Source organism: Endocarpon pusillum (genome assembly GCF_000464535.1).
Source record: "Endocarpon pusillum Z07020 unplaced genomic scaffold scaffold1323, whole genome shotgun sequence".
NCBI classification, from domain to species: domain Eukaryota; kingdom Fungi; phylum Ascomycota; class Eurotiomycetes; order Verrucariales; family Verrucariaceae; genus Endocarpon; species Endocarpon pusillum.
The window spans coordinates 3,525-23,297 of record NW_006915997.1 but is presented as its reverse complement, the minus strand read 5'-3'; the positions used below and the strand labels follow the sequence as shown (position 1 = coordinate 23,297).

The 19,773-nt window shown below is 47.9% G+C and overlaps 7 protein-coding genes across 7 annotated transcripts; 4 read left to right on the top strand and 3 right to left on the bottom strand.

Annotated features, from left to right (window-relative positions):
- Nucleotides 1–842: 842 nt before the first annotated feature.
- On the bottom strand, nt 843–4,493 carry EPUS_03887 (uncharacterized protein; the record flags this gene model as incomplete). The annotated part of the gene is made up of 4 exons (XM_007801642.1): nt 843–1,369; nt 1,419–1,654; nt 3,768–3,924; nt 4,001–4,493. 4 exons carry the CDS (start codon nt 4,491–4,493, stop codon nt 843–845), a joined length of 1,413 nt encoding a protein of 470 aa, XP_007799833.1.
- Nucleotides 4,494–4,970: 477 nt separating this feature from the next.
- EPUS_03886 (uncharacterized protein) lies at nt 4,971–5,769 on the top strand (the record flags this gene model as incomplete). Its single annotated transcript, XM_007801641.1, has 3 exons — nt 4,971–5,025; nt 5,079–5,374; nt 5,434–5,769. 3 exons carry the CDS (start codon nt 4,971–4,973, stop codon nt 5,767–5,769), a joined length of 687 nt encoding a protein of 228 aa, XP_007799832.1.
- A 117-nt stretch (nt 5,770–5,886) lies between these two features.
- On the bottom strand, nt 5,887–7,044 carry EPUS_03885 (Methylenetetrahydrofolate dehydrogenase; the record flags this gene model as incomplete). The annotated part of the gene is made up of 3 exons (XM_007801640.1): nt 5,887–6,075; nt 6,144–6,774; nt 6,860–7,044. The coding sequence occupies 3 exons, from the start codon at nt 7,042–7,044 to the stop codon at nt 5,887–5,889; spliced, it is 1,005 nt and encodes a 334-aa protein (XP_007799831.1).
- A 1,911-nt stretch (nt 7,045–8,955) lies between these two features.
- On the top strand, nt 8,956–10,222 carry EPUS_03884 (uncharacterized protein; the record flags this gene model as incomplete). The annotated part of the gene is made up of 2 exons (XM_007801639.1): nt 8,956–9,639; nt 9,761–10,222. 2 exons carry the CDS (start codon nt 8,956–8,958, stop codon nt 10,220–10,222), a joined length of 1,146 nt encoding a protein of 381 aa, XP_007799830.1.
- Nucleotides 10,223–10,478: 256 nt separating this feature from the next.
- Nucleotides 10,479–12,953, top strand: EPUS_03883 (uncharacterized protein; the record flags this gene model as incomplete). Its single annotated transcript, XM_007801638.1, has 2 exons — nt 10,479–10,822; nt 10,955–12,953. 2 exons carry the CDS (start codon nt 10,479–10,481, stop codon nt 12,951–12,953), a joined length of 2,343 nt encoding a protein of 780 aa, XP_007799829.1.
- Nucleotides 12,954–14,012: 1,059 nt separating this feature from the next.
- Nucleotides 14,013–16,234, top strand: EPUS_03882 (uncharacterized protein; the record flags this gene model as incomplete). Its single annotated transcript, XM_007801637.1, has 3 exons — nt 14,013–14,081; nt 14,168–15,226; nt 15,332–16,234. The coding sequence occupies 3 exons, from the start codon at nt 14,013–14,015 to the stop codon at nt 16,232–16,234; spliced, it is 2,031 nt and encodes a 676-aa protein (XP_007799828.1).
- A 1,622-nt stretch (nt 16,235–17,856) lies between these two features.
- Nucleotides 17,857–18,409, bottom strand: EPUS_03881 (uncharacterized protein; the record flags this gene model as incomplete). The annotated part of the gene is made up of 2 exons (XM_007801636.1): nt 17,857–17,922; nt 17,966–18,409. The coding sequence occupies 2 exons, from the start codon at nt 18,407–18,409 to the stop codon at nt 17,857–17,859; spliced, it is 510 nt and encodes a 169-aa protein (XP_007799827.1).
- Between the last annotated feature and the right edge of the window lie 1,364 nt (nt 18,410–19,773).

The window sequence follows — 19,773 nt, the reverse complement described above, 5'->3', positions numbered from 1 at the left end:
AAGCTCAGCCAAACTCAAGGTTGCTGCAGCGGTGAGATTGCGGGGCCTAGTTTTGAGGCAGACCAGCGGGCAAATTGACGTGGGCTCCTTTGTCAGTGTCCGGTCAATAATACTAGGTGTAGAAAGGATATTGGTTCGATGTAATAAGGTGCTCGTCAATGATTGGAGGCTGGCAGCCTTCAACAAGCACGAATCTTCAGCCTCAAGTCTTTCTAGGTCTAGCCTGTAATTACAAGAAGTAGCTCTTTGTTGGTGATGACGGGTACTTCGAACGGGAACTCACAGCCAAGAAGATGGTCTTGCCGGGCAAGCTTCAGAGTAGTATGAAGTTAGTAGGTATCACTCTCCGAAATCTCAGCTGCAGTGCCCAAGACGTTGGTAGATTCTTCATAAGCATTCTGTTGTCCTTGGATCATGTCAAGCAGAGGGCTAGTTTCGCTGAGCCTGAGGTAGATTCTGGTAGGCTCTGTGTCATGGCATGTCTCATTATCACCTGTCGTATCGAAGATGCAAGTTGTGGCCCTGTAGTGTGGCTTCACCAAACAGAGGATTTCCAAATTATGATGCATTGCACCACAACATCACCATTCGTTAATCTGCTCACTAGTTCTAGAACTCTCTCTAGCTATGCGGAGACAACCACCGGCTTTCACAACGCTGGTGGCATCGATTTGATCCATTGGCTAAGCTGTACAAGCACGTGCTGCACAGTTGAGGAGTGATTGAGGCAATACCTTGATATGAACACGAGAAGAGAATATGGCCTTCCCCAAACGAAAACCCTCCTGATACAACCACCAGTAGTGTAAGCAATACCCTTTGCAGGGAAAATCTACCCAACTCTATCCAGGAGCTTCCGCAAAGTGACGGAGCAGGTATGCCACTTCTTGATCTGATTCCGCAGGTTGCTCAACTCTGGCTTCAGAACGAAAACCTATTGAAGGCGAATTCTCTTGGTGGTCTGGTGCATTCCGCAGACTAGGGTCAATAGGAGGCGATCTCGAACCTTGAGGGTTCAGCAAGAAGTTGATATTATTGTTCGAAATTAGGGACGTTGTGGGTGAATGAGATGTGTGCATGTGCTTTCTGGCTGATACAGGGGCGCTGGGACTCTGTGCCATGTACGATATTGCAGTCGAAGCCAGGTCATGGTGAGAGATTTGTGGCTGCGGGAAAGCGCTTCTGTCTCTGGAGGCGGCAACAGAGAGAGCTTCCAAACCGTGTGCGGCGATTTCGCTGGGTCTGCTCCCGTAATTATCACCAGGACCCCATTCTGTTCGTGATGGCGCAGAGACAGAGGTGTCAGATGAGGTGAATGGAGGCTCTAAGGGATCTTCCGCATATGGATCAGTGACGTCGACGAAAGTAACTGTTTGAGTCAGAACCTTATTTGGTTAACAGGCGAAGAAGATTTTCACCTTTCTTGGGAATCTCAAGCCATACGCTGTCAGGGCTGAAGGTATTTTTGTATGAGTAGAAGCCGGGCAGATTTCCGTCGCCTTTTGATCCACCATCTGTGCCATTCATGGATGCATTCTGCTGGTGACGAAACACAATCCCATCAGATGGTTGACAGTCTCTCTTGCCTTTTTGACAGTTGTGACACCTTGGTCGTTTCTCGTCGCATTTGAGCTTGCGGGCACGGCATGTCAGACTGCCGCACAAAAGATTAGCCACAATTCAGACAGAGTCGGAATCAGGGTCAGATAAAAAGAGTTGGAAAAGCATACCAGCCCGTTCTTGATCGCATCGTCACGATGTTCAGATAGCGCTTGTGGCTTCCTGGTAGATGTAGGATTGAACGTTCGGGATACCTTCCATCAGATTATCTTCCGAGGCCATTTGAAATTGTCAGAGAGCAATTTCACTTCAAGGCTTAAATAGAGGGGTCACAGCATCAGCCAGTCGGCCAGCAGCGGCCAGCAGCGGCCCGCTCCGTTCGGCCTTGGCACGTCAGTTCTTCCACTGCAACTGCCATGAGATCTCATTGACCGCCAAGACTTTATTTGGATATCATGCACTGCATTGCATGCAGGATGAAAAGGCTGTCTGGAATAAGTTTCCCATAACATTACCAGAATCAAATGCAATCTGCCGCTGCTTTCGTGATAAGCTTGGTTTGACGTGATACTAATGATATACATAGCCTCTCCGTTACCAGAGTAGGTCTTATGAATACTGCTCTTCAACCATGGTGGGGAAGAAGTTGGGAGGGGTTGAAAATGAGGTGCAAGCTATCACTGCACATAATATCGGTATCACAGCATGGATATCCATTCTGGTCGCCCATTGGCCAATATTGTTGCTGTTTTCCCTCACTTGGCCTGCCTTTCTCCAGCTTCCCATAATACTCCTTTTTCCTTGAGGCATCCTCTCTCTTCAAACCGCTTTCTCAACTTACCTTGAAGCTTGTAACACTTCTCTGAAGCTTATAACTCTTTGGTGATACAACTTTTCTGCTGGGAAAACAAAATCCTTCATCACTTTACCACGTTAAGACATGTAACTCCTTTCTGCTTGACATCTCTGTGTTCATCAGCATACCACGTTAAGACGTGCAACTCCTCTCTGCTCAACACCTCTGTGTTGAGCACTCATCAGCATATCACTCCGAGGCCTGTAGATCTCCTCTGGTCATTTCAACCGTGAACAGCATTGCCTATCATACCTCTCCTCTGATCATAACAACCATGAACAACACTAGCTATCATACCTCTCCTCCTCTCAAAGAAAATCATGGTCTCGCAACCTACAGTCGTCGAAGCCGTCAGCTCTCGAATCATAGATAAGCGGATACCGTTCTATACACAACACTCTTCTACCTCTTCCAACAACAAGATCACTTCGACTCTTCGACAGCTACTCCAGCTCATCGTTGCTCTGGTACAGGATTTCTTCGCACTTTGCCTTGGACTTTGCATCGTTGCTACACAATTCAAATAACAGCGGTCAATCTCACAACCTACCACTTCGGAGACCGTCAGTCCTACAACCTCTGAGACCATCCGCTCTAAAGTTACAGACATACAGATGCCATTTTCTACTGAACGCTCTTCTACTTCTACCTCTACCATACCACCATATATGCGGTCAACCAAAACCTCTCGACAACAATAGGTGACCGAAGGGATCCCCCGCCGCCCCAGAGCCTCCACCCCCTTGAGCTATAACAGCTCTGCTTCTGAAAACTCTGTCGTGACGACTAAGTCAAATTACGCCAGAACAACGGCCTCTCGAGAGGCAAAATGCGCCTCTCAAGATTTAACGAGCTCCAAGAGCTTATGTTTGTGCACCTGCGAGAGATGCGACTGCCGACACAGGCGGACCTAGGGGCCCCCCGGCCTAAACAGAGGCAGTGGTTGTCTTTTGTGTGTGTTTTTGAATTTTTGTCAGTCTTTACAGCGTGGGGGTCAACGGGCCCATGTTTGCCGTTTTTAAACTTTTCATTCGCTGGGGTTGTTTGCAGCTACCAGCCTCTAGTATGATAGAATAATGAATATGTTTTTAGACAACCCAGCAGAAGGAACCCTTTCTTAACGCTCGTAGGTTCTGAGTACTCGTACCCTTATTATTATGATGCAGTAGATATTATGTAAGTTGTTCTTGAAGAAGGAACCAGTAAGATATCCGTTGCAGGTCTCGGGGGAAACCAGACCTATATTACACTATAGCAGATGTGACTTGAAAGACGGCATGATCTGTTATTCTTTTGTATGATTCGAGGACACCCAGATTACTCTAAAACTGCTCCTTGACTACGTAATAACCTTTCCTCCACCCCATCCAGAATGCTATAATGCTCCATCACCTCCAGGTTCTCCGCCTCGGCGAGAAACATCTTGTCTGGATCCTGACCTGGTCCGAAGGGATTGGCATTGGCTGCGGGATTCATCTGTGCCATTTGTTGGGACATTTGGTTCGCGGCTATGAAACAAAGAAAACCTCGTCAGTGAAGCTGCACTCTTGGGTGGAAGAGGGATGAAGATATAATTATACACACCATTATCATTCCCCAGGATGAACGCGAACACTGGTTGCAGGCCGAATAGGCACAGAAAATACCACGACAGACTCGACACCCACCTCACATCAAGATCTCTCGTCATGACACCGGACTGCAACATCGACTTGAATCGGATCGTCAACGGGAACGGCAGCTTTAAGATCACATATCCTGCAAAGAAGGCGTTGATCCACCCCATTATCAAGGTTTGAGGGATCATCATCGCCATATTTCCCTTCATCATGCCCATCATGCCCTCCATGGCTGCCGGGTCGGTCATGGGGTTCGGTGCTGCTTTGCCGCGAGACTCGGGACCGTCTTTCAGGAAAGTGCCACTTTTGTAGGCTGTTACGAGGTGGGTGCGTCGGGATTCGAAGGAAGAGGGGGATAGAGTCGAGGAGGCGTGGTTGCGGAGGTGCATGCCTCGGAGGAGGGCGAGGCGTTCGCGAGATTCGGAGGGTGTGGAGGGCGGCTTCGGGGGAGTAGACATTAAGATTGAGGCGTAGTGGCGGAGGATGCCGGTTAAGATCTAGACGTCGAGAAGTGAGTGGATAAGTTGTAGACGTACAGGACGGAGGGAGGTACCATGACGATTGTGATTGGGAAAAGAATCCAGTAACTGTGTCTGTTAGATGGTTTCTGGGGAGCTTGAGGAGCCGTGGTGACTTTACAAGAGTGCTGGATCTCTGTTGATCGTCTGCTCCATGCCCGCAACTGCCATCTTTGGTAGTTTTCGGGACTTGGTCTAGGGGCAACTCTGTGCCAGAGTCAAGTGATAACGAGTAGAGTATTATTTCCAGCTCAAGCGACGTCCAGAAAGTCCATCAGCGACAGGGATCTGTAGATGACGCTAGAGTTTGCCCGCAGAACCTCCGGACCCTAAATTCGCCTTGCGGTGAGCTGGCAAGAAAACATCCACAAGACCCCACACTCTATCCTCTCGTGTAGCTTATAGACTCTCTCTTCTATGGATGAAAAACCTGCAGATGGCGCGCAGAAGGTGTCTTTGTACTCGATCAATGGTGACAGATCCTTGATCCAACGTTCATTTCACGACGGCTAACTGTGTCAACAGATCTAAAGAATGCAACAGATGACGCCCTTGCACCCTACCTCACGAAGCTCCCATTTCCATATACATTCAAGCAGTCGCACTATTACACGGATGTGCGCCTCGCTGTTGGCTATGCCGCTGTCAGTATAGCGGCCGCAACATTTTATGCTGATTGGAAACTTGGCTGGGATGCCACCAAAAACTACACGACTGCAGCCTGCGTGCTTTACTTCATACTGAACAGTTTTCTGACTCTCTGGGTCTGGAAAAGCGAGGCTGGAAAGGTATTCGTTGGTATCAGGGAAGGAAAGCAAAAGGTTTGCAGCCCTGTAGGAGAAAGTAAAATATGCCATTTGTACTGAGGTCATATACACAGTTAACGCTAAAGTCCTCTGTGAAGAAGCACGTTCCAATCTACAGGTTGAAAGTGAGGTACGAAGCTCCTTCCGGGAAGAACTGGGTGGACAAAGAGATCGAAGGACGCTTTTCGCAGTGGTTCGATGAGGCTGGCTACCTGCAGCGTGCAGAATTAAAGAAATGGCTTGCGAACAACATTGAGGTTGTTGGCATGGCTGATCCACAAAGCAAGAAGGCAATCGAGGAGTCAATCCCAGATGAAGCTGTACAGACGCCAATCGAGCACCATCAAAGCCCAGTCCTGGAGACACCGAGTAGTGGGAAGGGTGCTAGAAAAGCAAGGAGAAAAGCTTGATCAAGGAATTGAACCAATGGATCTCAGACAAGACCTCGGACGCCTCTATGCTTCCAGATTTGGCTGTGCCGCTCTTTTGAATGGGCCTTCCAGGAATATAAGCGGGTGCAAGATGAATCAAGCCATGTTCCGGGGATTTGCTGCTTCCACCTTTTCCGGCTTTTCTACCGCCTCGGCAGGTTTAGAATTACCTGCTCGCCTGTTCTGGACGATCCGCAAAAGGTTTCTCAATAGCACTACAATGGTGACTTTGCCAGTTGCAGGTACATATATGGATGCCTTTTCTTTGACCTCGGGTCCGAAATTCTGCTCGATGTCAGTCTTCGTACGGCCCAGAATATCGTCTCAATACTATGAGATACCAGAGATCTCACCTTTTCACTCGAGAAATTAACGCACACAGCCCCTTCCCTCAGCAGGTGACAAGGAAACTTAAACTTTTCACCAGGCACACCAGTGATTACCACGTCACAAAATGGCAAACAATCCTCCAATCCCCACCCATCCATATCCTCGACCTCATGCTTCCGTTTCCTGATACCTTCCCCTCTAGTGAACTTCTGTATGCCCGTCACATCCACACTGTAAACACAAGCCCCATCATTCGCGAGCAGCGCAGCAAGAGGCCTACCAACAACTTCACTTCTATTGACCACACAAATCGTATGACCAAAAAGTCGATTTCCATAAGGCAATATCGTGTTGTAGATACAAAGGTACTCCAATATCTTGATCACAGCCAAGGGCGTGCATGGTAAAATACTCTTCTGTGTCTGAGCTTCATCGAGAAAGCGGATGTTCTGATACATGTTAAAGATGTAGCGATGGCTAAGACCTTCGACGTCTTTGGAGACATCGACAATCTGTTGTAGGTACTGGTCTTGTCGGCTGTTGAAGATGGGGTAGTAGACGATGATCCCGTCAATGGCCTGGTCAGCGTTGGCGTTCATGATGGTTTCTTCGACCTGGTCCTTGCCAACTTCGCGGAGTGTGTATTGAAAGCCACTATTGAAAATCCAATATCAGTCCTTGCGTCCTGGGGCGTGCGAACCTCGTGGAGAAGTCAGAATTGTTTGGCACTGATCCTCACTTCTCTTTACACGTCTTCTCCGTCCACTCCGCGTACAACCGAGCGGAAGGATCTGCATTTGCTAGGATACCCAGGAGATGAGGTGGTTGTTCTATGCTTTTCAGACCATCGGAAACTTCAGCCAGCAGTCCTTTGGCGATACTTCCTGCTAAGACTACTTTGCAAGAGGGCTGTGTGGTTGTCATAGATAATGAATGGTTGGTGTCGATGTTTTTGGTCTCTGAACTTGTAGAATTGGTGCCAGGGCTGTGAAATCAGAAGTAGAAAAGGTGATTGATTCCCTACTACTTAGCAGGAGAAGGCCCTCTGAGAACTATGTCTAAATTACCATCAATATATGTTTAGTTTCAGACTAGCGGCGATATGATCTAATTTACATAAGATTATGCAGCTAAACATCTGGAATCTAATAGAATTATGTTATTTTGGACGTCATTTTAAGAAAGTAACGGTCACATTATGGCTATTCTTAAGTCTAATTTAGTGAAGAATAGAGACGACAAAGACCATTTAGAGGACAATAAAAGCAACATTTGAAGAATCGGGGCCTGATTTTGAATCCTGCAGAATTATGATATGCTATTGAGGAGGAATGGGATAAAATTACTCTAGATGATATCAAAAAGACATTATCTATGATGCCAGATAGAGTAACTGCCATAAATGAACGGAATAGGTTGTCTATACCCTATTAAATTAATAGAATGCGTAGTGGTTGGGCGCGAACTATCATTATTTCTGGCACGTGCCTTCGGTCCTTACGACCCCGCAGACCGTCCCAGCTGTCGCTGCTACGATGGCATGATGGAAGGCAAGATAGACCCTCCTCAAGACGAGGTTGACGCAATTATTCGGAACAAACGAAAAGCCAGAGAACCCCCAAGGCTCGCTATATGCTTCTCGACTGCTTCAGAGCTGTCCGCTGACTGTTTTGTAGCTTGTTATGCTCGCCATAGAAGAAAGGCATGCGTTTGTCCTTTAATCCTGCGATTTCTTTCTCTAACTGCTCCCAGGTCAGGTGCGATCGAAACTTGCCATGCAAAGCGTGTGTCGTTAGAGAACATCCTGAGATATGGTCCTACAAACGCCCATCTAAGAAAAGGCAGCTTGCAATCAATAATCCAGCTTCGAATCTCGAATAAAGCAGTCAGCTAGGGCCACCAATTCTTTCACCGAACACCATTCCAGCTTCCTCATCAGAGCTCCAAGGAAACGAGTGTCCATACGAAAAACAGAGCTTGAAGCGTTGCACGAGGAAAATCCGACAGCTGAGGGAGACGATTTTGGCCCTACGGGCAGGTGTTGATAACGGAAGCGTCAGCGACAAGACAGCAAAGGGCGAAGACAATCGAGCAGCGGAAGAAGGGATCACGGAGGACTTCATGCTTAGAGTGGTCAAATGGCAACAGTACATCAGGGTTCAAGATCAGTCCTTGCATATATGATGGGCTTGCAGAGTTCCAAGTAGAGCCGAGAGGCCGCAAAGACGCTGCTTGAAGAGAACATCCTGTGAAAACTAGGATTTGACAACGAGACGGCTACTTGCCCTTTCGTAGACCTGTGGAGCATCGAGGCAAGCACATTTGATGTAAAGGGGCTTGTCAAGGCTTTGCCAGATGATGCACACTGCTGGGAGTGAGTCAATGAACTACGGGTTAAGATTTTCTTCTAACTGCGTACACAGGCTCTTCGCTTCCTATAGAGACGTACCATCCATTATCTATCCGGCCGTTCACGATGTTGCCTCGTTCGAAGCCAATCTAAACACCCTTCTTACTCATGGAGCGTTTTCAGGCGGAGTTCACCTACTATCATTATATGGGATGGAAAGGCCATTCGCTATGAGCTTATCTGGCTGGGTTAGTTGTTCGCTGTTCTTGCTTCGGGAAGCCAGTCTTCAACTTTGCCTGCTACGGAAAGGGAATTGACATCGCAAGTTCTTAGTAAGGTCTCTGCACCCACTTTGTCGAAATTGAAGCTTACCTCCTTCAGTATGTTGTGCTTACCAGGCTCTTTGGATGATCAACTTCCTGACACATCCTTCCGTCGAGACCATTCAAGCTTTCCTTGTAATGGGAAATGTTCTGTCTTTCAATATGAATCCTGGGGTGTCCTATATTCTTCTTGGTATGACGGTACGAATGGCTTTCAGCTTGGATCTACAGATCGAGAGCCACCACTTTCCTCCAGTGGAACAATACCTTCGCCGTCACGTCTGGTGTGCAGTTGCCTGGCAAGATTCGCATTTCAACATATCGTATGATCGACCGTCCTCAACCACATTACTTGGATCGGAGATTTCTACTCTAAAAACAAGCAGACCTGGTCATAGGGGCTACGCAGGGAGTATGATGTGGATACTCAAACCGACCCAAGAACTGATTAAAAACAGAATATTCCAGCTTGAAGCCATTATGACCACTCCATGGATCGTGTCTTGCATGGAGAAAGTTGCCAGGATAGTTGCAGACGGCGAGATCCACCTGCCCGATCGGAAGCATTGTTTCAACCAGACGCAACACCTTCAGCGCTTAGGTTTGAAACTACATTCTAGCTACATAACCTCAGCGCTGTGTCGGTCGGCACTGACATCAACGCGACCTTGTGCAGATCGTCGGTCCCTTCACGATCGCAGCACTGCTACCCGTGAAAGAGCGTCTACTCAACAGGGTGAGATCACTCATGCTGACATGAGCCAAGAATATCTCACCAGCTTGAAACGAGTAATCAAAACATATGTGGAGTTACACTCACTTTGCTTCCTTGGTGCTCGGTCTTGGGTCGGTATCCAGCGTACTGTTTCAGCTGCCTTTTCCTTACCGTTGAAGAAGAATCACGCCAGGACCCGGAGGAGCATTCCTTGTTCCGCGACCTTGAAGCTGTCATTTCAGAGCGTACCAGGTGGAGAAAACGTTTTTCGATACAGCAGAGCTACAGTCCCCGCCACTTGACCAAAAGAGTTCAGACCTAGGAGCTCGAAATAGGGAAAGTAAGGATGGCGACCGCGATATGGCCGACACCCCATATTCGGCACGGTCGATAACGAAGTTATTGAAAGCCTTGGGGAAGCTGAATGCCGCGCTTGCGACTCCTGCGAATGGTCTTACACCGCCTTACCCCGGTGCGTACAACCAAAGTGGCCCTTTGCCGTCAGTGGACTATTCAGGACGGATATCGGGTTCCAGGAGTGATCCCAGTAATGGCGGTGGTAGCTATGATCCGTTAGGAAAGGGCGAGATTGTTGTTCCTGGGATGATGCTGCCAATCACTCCGGAAAGTGCTACCGCCTCAAGTGGAGACTTGAATTTTGGCGATATTATGGCGCGGGCCGGCGAGTTCGTGCAACCAGCCTTGGGGGAATGAAATTGAAGCATATTCCCATATCTTTGGTGAAGATGATTCAACGGTACTGAAGTGGGCTTAGCATCTCAACCGCCGCCGGGAGGTGGGGCCGAAGGGCCGGAGAATATCGAGTGCCACTGAACCTTGATTGAGAACTTATCCCAACCCGGAAACTATTCTTGACCCTTGACACTTCCGCCACGCTGCCACAAGAGCCACAAAACGATCCCCACCAGGATGGCACCGTTAGGAATTGAACACTGATTTCATCTTTTCCATGCATGCAACCGCTGCCGCCTCCCTGTACACTGTGAGTACCCCGACTTTTTCTCACCTGCGCTCGCCTGGCTCCCTTAACTCTCAAGTCCTTCCGTCCGCTTTTCTCAATCAATACGGCAAGAACAAGGTCCGCATACTGAGGCGCCGTCACTCTTGCCTCTTAGCTGTAGGAGCCTGGAAGTGGGGAATGAAGCTGAATTGGAACGGTCGAGCCCCCCAGGCTGCACAGATTCCAGATGCAGAATGGGAGAAGCATAAAGATGTCATCGTTTTACTTCGTCCGCTGATGACTCTCGAGGCTCTGATGGTCACTATGGCACGAGACTATAGTTTTACAGCTTCGTATGTCGTTTGTTTCATCTGCCCTTACTAAATAAGTTTCTCATCCCCAAGGAAGATCTGTCGTGCTGCAGCAGCAGCATTAATGCCGCCATGCAACCAATTTTGGGTTGCATAAAGTCTAACTTACTTTAGGCGGCCTCAATACAAGTCAAGATTCCAGAAGTGGGAGCTTCCTAATGTAAAGGCGGCACCGAGTCTGCATGGAATTGGAACAACTCCGGCAGCCACCACAAGGGACCCATCATTTAATTTGCCGCTACGTGAGGGAACGAGTAACCTTCAAGTCGAGGCTGTCGCAGAATCGTTGCTCAGTCCGACTGCAGAGTCCACACCATCTCCCGCCGTGGAACACGAAACACCCCTACGAGCGCACATCCCGTCTGTTGCTAACTCCGAAGCCGAAATGGAGAATGTCGATAACAAGAGAAGGCCAGTCCCGTTATTTCAACCAGGTGGCAGTACAAGTGTTCAACCGGTAACGCCCAACCCAAGTCGGCCTTTGCAAAGCAATCTATATCCTGGCAGCATCGAGGTCATTGCACCACGAGATCTTATTGATGCTATGGAGCGCTATGATGTCGAACCCATGCTCTCTGCTCAAGACCTACAAAACATCGCCGAAGCAGGCCATTTTCTCTTTGCCGCTGGATCATACCAAAATGCTTACGACTTGTATACCAAATACTTTCACGTTCTGTTGGCACGGAACCACGAGACGATGCATCCCTTGGTGTCTGCTGTTGTTAACGTTGCTCGCTCTGCCCAAAGTTTGACACAGCTAGAGGTTGCAAAGCAGGCAATAGAAAAATTGATGCAAGAAGCCAATGAGAAGCTCAAACTTTTTCCGACGGCAGAGTTTACATTACGAGCTCAGTTGGCAGACATTTTGCGGAAATTGGGACAGCCTATTGAAGCCGCAAAGCAGTGCGCATTCGTTCTTACTGGCTCTTACGGTTGGGGATGCGACTCAGGGTATGTCCCAAACGATCGACGGGGACCGGCTTTTCTTCTTTACCAGTGCTGCATTAAACTCTCGGAACGCTCCGAAGAATCGACTGATCACAGCTGTTTGTGCTCCTTTCAGCCAATGTTGCCAGGAGGATACCTCTGCTGGAGAACTAAGTCCCCCAACGATGAGAACTTGCGACTGATCTTTACGTGGTGTGCGGCTAGATTGCTCGACACGGAACTGCACCAGCCATTACCCGCATTGGAAGCCAGGCACGTGGATGACGATGAAGCCTTCTTCCGCGAGCTTGCCACAGTTGTCTTTTGCCATCTGTGGATGGCTTTTCTCAAGGCAAGCAAAGCCGAAGAGGAGGACGAGAACATCGCCAAGTTGGTTTTTCAAATCCGGGAACTTATGGGAATCTCTACCCCTGAAATCTTTGCCACCGCATCAGTGGCGCTCATGAGTCTAGCACCACGCTGGGTAGTAAACGGCGTATCGAGTCGCTCGATTGAGGTTCCATGGCAATGCTATCACACAGCCCAAAACCTGAGGTGTGTGCAAGAGAGAGCGCTGTGGGAGAGCTCTCATCCCGAATTCATCGAGATATTCCTCACGGCTTATGCCACGGTCAACACTTCAAAAGTACCAAGTCAAATACTGGAAGCAGATCACGTCAGCGCCTTCGTACAAGAACATTCGAACATATCTTTATCATTTTCACTTAGCCAGGCTTCAGCGGCCACCTCCTCTATTCCAACGAGATCCCTTAACGGACCCTGTTATTCACTTTTTCCCAAAGCGTCCATTGATTCAACGACCAAATCCTCCACTATTCCAACGAGACCGATTAACGGACCTAGTTATTCACCCTTTCCAACAGGATCGTTTGATCCAACTATTTCTATAACGCCTCGATCTTCCCAGAGCAGCGGATTTGCCTCGATGTTGTCCTTGCAGCGAAGGATAGCCCGGGGGCAGGGTCACAAGAGCAACGCTGATGATCTCTCAATCCGCAGTCAGCGGCGAGATTCAGCATCGACTTCATCCCTCAGGCGGCAGCTTGGACTCTCTATAACGTCTTACAGAACCCTGTCGACGGACGATAGTGAGTCCTTGCACAGTAGTGCCATGGACTGGGAGCCCACCATCGGCACGATTGAGGAAGGCATTGCAATATAACAGCGCTGTACGCCGACCGAGGCGTCTGATGGCTCCAATAGACGAGGTTGTATGCTTGATTTGGGTGCTCAACCGTTAGGGCTTATGTTGATGAGCCGGACCCCTAAGCATCAATCTTTGGAAGTTACTAATAAGGGCTGATTGGCTGGTTTTACGGTACCCACTTCGAATAGCTGTTCTAATGCAACGCTCTAGGTAAACTTATCTTAATGGCTTTCTGGAGTCTTTCTTTACATATTATCTCACGCGCAGGCAATTCTGGCTGCATATTAGCGTGCCAAGAAATTACAAGTCTTAGTGCTTTTAACCACCAATTTTCATTACTAAGTTCTTACTAGTGTATGTAAATTCTCTATCCTACCACGACACGAGCGTCCGTTCTCTTCGCATGCCTGAACTTGGCTAGCCCTTTCCGTCGTGGGGACTGGGAAACCATAAGGTGTCTGAATCTCTCTAAGTTACGGGGTACTTCTAAGTTAACTAACTACAGAGATACATGGTACTATAGTTGTAGATTGTCACAGCTTGGCCGCACGTATTAGGCTTGGCGGACAATCAACATTGCTTACCAGGGAAAGGGGTAACTAAAGATATGAGCTAAGTGTGGAAATGACAGCTATTCTGTCAAATGGCCACCATACTACTAATATAATAAGAGAAGCATGTGTTGATCACACTATGACCATATTCTCAGCAAAATACGACGTAGATATTAAGATCTGATTACATCACGGACGACAAAGCTGCGTATCCTTGTACACTCTAAATAATACAGTTAGGCTTCATTCAAGCGCACTTTGATGGCTCCCCTAGCATTGTTTTAAGAGGGTCTTTTCCTGCTAATTGGCACTCTGCCAAGCCTATGGCCCAAATACTATATCACAGGCCCTGGGCTGTGCCGCAAAAAGCAACCATGGCTGCCAGGCTCCCACCTACCCTTATTGCTCTCTCCTCCCTCACTCTAAGTCACTTCCATCCGTCTCTTGGCGACTTTTCAACTTTATATTCCATCCAAAACGATTAACATCTTTTCTCGGTCACATATCCTGAGTCTAAACCATGGCCATGAGCTCCCAAAAACGTCCAGGAGATGAGTTAATCAGGGGTGTAGATGCCAAGAAGCCTCGAGTTAGTTGCTCTCTTCCTGAAAGAGGAGTGAGCCTAACACCTATTCAAACCTCCATAAGAAAGAGATATACTTACAGAAACGACAGACAGAGGAAGGCGTCCAAAGTCCCCCTGATTCTGCCTCAGCCGATCATTTTATCGTCGAGATCAAGCTTAGATCTTTGACCAAGGCAGGCCGAAATGATCCAAAATCGCACAAAGATCGGATGGAAACAAGATGGAAGGAGTTGGGACTTACATCTCTGGACGTCAAGGAAAAGGAGGACAAAGTAGAGGAGCTGATTGTAGACGTCCATACGCAATCAGAAGGGGCAGAAGACAGAGTTGAAATCAGCAGCACTACGTTGTCCGAACCCCAGGCTCCTGAAAATATGAACACTGGGCAGATTGAATGTGGCCCTGCAGATGGCGAGTCGATGGATTATGACGAACTGCTGATTGAAGACGAGTATCCCGAAGACCGAATCGAAGATGATAGTTCTTTTGAAGAATTTACGGAAAAATCTTCTGATGACGAATTTGCTGAGTTCGAGTGGCTAGAGCCTTTGGACGGAACTGTGACCTACACTGGAGGCACCGCAGATGTTTCACATCACAAACAAATTGGTCACTGCGTGGGAAAATTGATTCGAAGGAGCAAGATCCGTAGTATTTTCTATCATGAGATGGAAGAGCCCTCCAGAGAGACTTGCCTTCTCGCGTTTGACCTATTCGATCGTTACGGATGCTTGAAGCCTGAGTATAAGAATCATTCGATTAGGAAAGGTTCTGGGATCTGGAAAGAAGAACTCGACGATGGTGATATCCTGCTTATTGAGAAAATTAAGATAGATGAAGAGTATCGGCGACGCGGGCTTGGAAATAGAGTCGTAACAGCAATGCTGCAAAAGACTAGAGAGAAAACTCGAGGTTTCTTTGCGATAACTTGGCCGACCGTACTCTGGACCGACAAGTTAGGAGATGAGGTGGACGAGAAAACAGAAACGGAGCGACTGATCATTCTGAAATCTTATGATAACATTGCCCAGGCCTTCTCGCGATCGCTGGGCTTCCGAAGAGTCGGTTCCTCTTATTGGTTTGCTCTGGCCAGTGATCCCGGTCACCCGTGCCATTCCTTATCAGTGAACGACAATTACGATCCCGAGGTGCCGCATCATGACACTTCCAAATTACCCCTGGCTCTTATGACAGCCACAATGGAGCCTGACGAGGCACAGTGTGTCGAGTAGTTGACAAGATTACTCCATCAGACCCCGGCCACAGATCCTTCTTGGTTTATGTCTGATAAGGAGGGAAATACACTGCTCCATATTGCTGCTCTTAATTCGCAGCCAAGGACAGTCGACTGGATCATGAAGAACGAGTTTGGTGAACAGATGCTCAGTACACGTAATGATGCCGGGGACACGCCTTTGGAAGCTACTCTCATGGATCTCGAGGGGAAGAGAACGCGTAGAGAGGTCATGAATTTGACTGTGCCTATGTCGGATAAATTTGAGGGATACAGCAAATCGTCAGTCTTATGCATTGCTAGACTTAAAGGGTTGACGAAAGCATCTCAACTTGACCTCGCTCGGCTAACCTTTGGTTGCACGTGTGGGCAGTGTATCGAGGGCTTCCTAAGCCCCCGAATGACCTATGCTCTTCTTTGTCAAGCAGAAATCCAACACGACTTGCTCAATGGTGAGGTTTTTCGAGAGTTGGGTCCTGATTGGGTCGATTGGCATCGTGATATGTTCGAGTACGTTCCTGAAAAGGTCCAGGATAATTTCAAAACGAACAAGTCAATGCGTCAGGGATTTACTAATATGTTCGACTATATCGCTGCTTGCCTCAGAGCAAAGATCCTTCCGACGGAAACCAACGTCCTGGCCACTCTGCGAAACACTGGTGAATGGCCGCCTGCTACGGATAATTTCCTGCAGAGAGGAGGCTCGGTGGCTTCAGTCGCCACTATGTGTTTCCAGTTAGCGATGGATCAAGATGAATTTGCCGGGGATAGTCAACACCAAGATGTCTTTTCAGGCCAAATCGAAGCATTGCCTGAATGCAGAAATGATCACGAGTTCGGTTTTGTGAGTGGCATGTGTGGGTACAAACGTATCTCACAGATTCGCTATGTTTCTGTATTTGGCGAGCCCTTATCTCCGTAGTGACGCCTTGTGAAACGGTGATTCTGTAGCTATAGGGGCTGTTGCACCAAATTAGTTGAAGTAGAGCGGCAGGAATGAAACAATGAAGACGTTGTATAATTCCTTTGACTGAGACGAGCAGATCATTAAGTACTATAGGGTGTTAATGGAAGGATCGCTGTTATTAGAAACAAGCTGCAACATCCCGGCGTTGGTAGTATTTGAAACTACCAACCCACAACGATTAAATCATCATAACAGAACTAAGAAACCCAAGGTCCGTTCCTACTAGTAATACACCAAATTCAAAATAATGCATTCGATGTTTAATAGACGTCCCAGTTCCCACCAAGTGTTTTGGATGGCTGAGCTCAAAACCTTCCCTTAATTCACATTTGACGTGCGGATTCTCCACCTGCAATGCAACTACTGTGCGTTCCAAAAGTGTTAGGAATCCTCGGCGGCCTAAAATCTGCTGCTGCAGCTCAACTACTAGAATACTTGTGTAGATCATCGAGAAACAACTCACAGATGGCGCATCCTCTGCCTCCTGCGCCTCCTCCGTGTCTATCTCTAAAATTCCCCAATTGGGTCAAATAAACCAAATCAAATGCTTGGCAGATACTAGTAAATCAACTCTGTGCTTTGGTCAAATCAAATGAAAAATTAGAGTCGTCAAACAAAAGTCTTAGTAAAAAAGATGTTGGTTCAAAATATTTAGGGGAGTCATTTTTGAAAAGACAAAGGTCTTGGCGGACTCGTTTTGAGATGAAAATCCTCGACAGTCCTCCTAACAGAACATTTCCTTACTAACAATTGACTCTATCTGACAAGTGAGTCAAATCAAATCAAATCGACCTCTGGGATAGATAAGCAAATCAAATGAGGGTCATGATTTGGTTTATTTGATTTGATGGATACTAGTACACTGCATGCAGATGATGCAGCGGTCAAGGTTGGCTCGGAGCATGTTGAGCGTCAACACCTTCGATTCTTTCCTTCGAACGAGCCCATATGCCTTATCCTCACCTGCAACGTGAAGGGATCCTCGGAGGCATCATGTACTACTATACCTTAGGAACTAGTATGCGGCCACTATCCACTGGCAATCACTTTCTCTTCGCTAGATCGGAATCAGATTGATCTGATTCAAGATCGACTGGTTTTGATATAGTCATAAAATTTTTAATGGAATCTGATCATTAATCTAAATCATGTTTTTTTCTTGCGGGACCTTTCCTGTCAACCCCATTCAATCACTTCAGATCGGTTGGTTCTGGAGCGGGATGCGGCCATGCACAGTAACTTCACGAGACGCGCCAGGCCCCGACAAATTCTGTGTAGTCGCATCGACAGCGGTTTGCGATGGAATTGTCTTGATGCCGATACATATCAGCTTCTCTCATTCTAGTCCCAACAATGAAGCTGGGTATCAAAATCAAGTATGTATATAGGTTCCCTTTCAAGCTTGGCAACAGTTTAATGCTGTTTCTTATGTTTCTCTAATTTGTATGTTTTCTCAAATACTAATATTACACCATTGAATATACACCTAATTGCTCTGACCCATCTTCTTCAATTCTCCTGCAAAATATCTCAAAGACTCCAGCGCTCCCTCTCATGCCCACCAACTCAACCTCTCCCTATAAAATCCACCCAGCGAAGCCGACCATAACTGCGACAAAGGAACCGGCAAGGGTATCCTTCTTCTGAAAGTTTAGTATCGATCACAATCAAGTATTGAAGACGTACCCTGGCAATTACACCGCTGTTAGAGGAGTTGGGGGGCATTAAAGTCGGGCCGCCGGCTGAGGTGGCGGTTGGGGTCGCACTGGCTGAGGCCGGCGTGGTCCGTACAGTATTTGCGCCGGCGAACTGGTCGAAACAGGCGGAGGATGTTGCCTGCCTGCAGCAGGAGTCGATACGGGATTGATCGAGACTGGTGCAGAATTGGCAGACGCCGTCAACGGCCTGTTGCTCGAGTTGGGTCGACAAGCTGGATGGGAGGCTCGTGAGAGCGGGTAACCCGTGGAGGTAGTTAGTACAGAGGGTGAATGAAGGAGCGAGGTCCCCTGAGCTGGGGCCGGACGCTGTCGTCGCCCCGATGAACTGAGAGAAGACCGTGGAGTCGGCCCGGACGTGCGCAAACGGCACCAGTACGGCGACGCAGAGGAAAGCTGCTGAGTAGAAAGGCATAATAGCGAGAAAGTCGGGTCAGGTTGGTGCCAAACGTACGATGCTTATTGCAGCAGTCAGAAGGTAATTAATATACAGCGATCTCGCCCAGAAGCGCTGCGAGCCGACCTTGCATCTATACTGTTACAGGAATGGCATGGCAGGGGCTGCGTGAAGGCTGCCTCAACCTTTTGAATCCTGCAGCCTCGCGCACAAACAGCATATCAGCTGTCTCTTGAACCGAAGCCATGCAGCTAACTGCAGCAGGTCTGCCGCAAGCATCCTTCAATCTCGCTTCGGCAAAGCGTAGGGTGTGTGTTGCGAACCAGTTAACGTAGGTAGTAGTAGTAATCCAGCTTGTTTAGCTTTTGAATCTGAGAACACATTTTGACATCTGAATTTACGACAACGTCGCCCTGGTCTCTTTGAGATGGAATGCATTAAAATAGCTGAAATTGATGGCTTGAGGGTGCAGCTGGAACTGGAAGTGTCAAGAAGTTTCATTGTTTTTGTGGGTACTCCGTACTATTGCTTTGTTGGTACATTTACGTTACTGGACCCAAGAGCAGCAAAGAGCAGACGGTAATTGGTGGTGTTAGTAAAGTGGCGCACCCATTCTTCAGCGGTTGCATTTGACAGCAATCGTCAAGGGCTTTCCTCGCAGAATCAAAAACCTTCCGCGATAGAGATCACGACGTGGCGGTTGGCTGGTTGCTCGTACGATATACATTTTGTGGTGTGTGGGTGTGTGGGTGGAGAGTAGCCCCTGAGTGAAGAAGGACCTCCTGACCTTTGGACCGAAGGACCGATTTCCGGGTGATGTCTGCATATTTAGACGAGCATTTAGCGACTCGGCCTGTTCTGCAGCCCCAGTCGGCAATGTGCTCGGATACAGCCTAACGTATGCAATCCTCAAGCGCAACATCTATCGACCAACCAGAGTTTTAAAGAATGTCCGCATCAAGACCAAACAGACTCCCGATTTCATGGAACCGATATCAAAATTATCGGAAAGACGCCTTTCAATATCTGGCCAAGGTCTTAAGATAATAGACTTAAGGATTAGTAAAAGGAGCAATATCGTGATTCTTCCACCTAGAATACATAATTAGTTGAAATTTCGGGGCCTCTCCCGGTAAAGAGGTTGTCTTTGGGGCTCCGTTGCATTTGAGCATACCCCTACGTAGTACAGCCACGTGCAAAAGTATCCGGACAAAACGCGTCATTTTTGAACACGCGTTTTTTTACACCCTTTTTCAAACAACTACCATGGCTCAACGCAAGGCTCTGGCGCCTCTTGAAATTAATAGGAGCTATGGCAAGGAGTTATCTCCATACCAGCGAGGTCAAATTTCGGCGTACAAAGCCCTAGGGCTCACAACTCG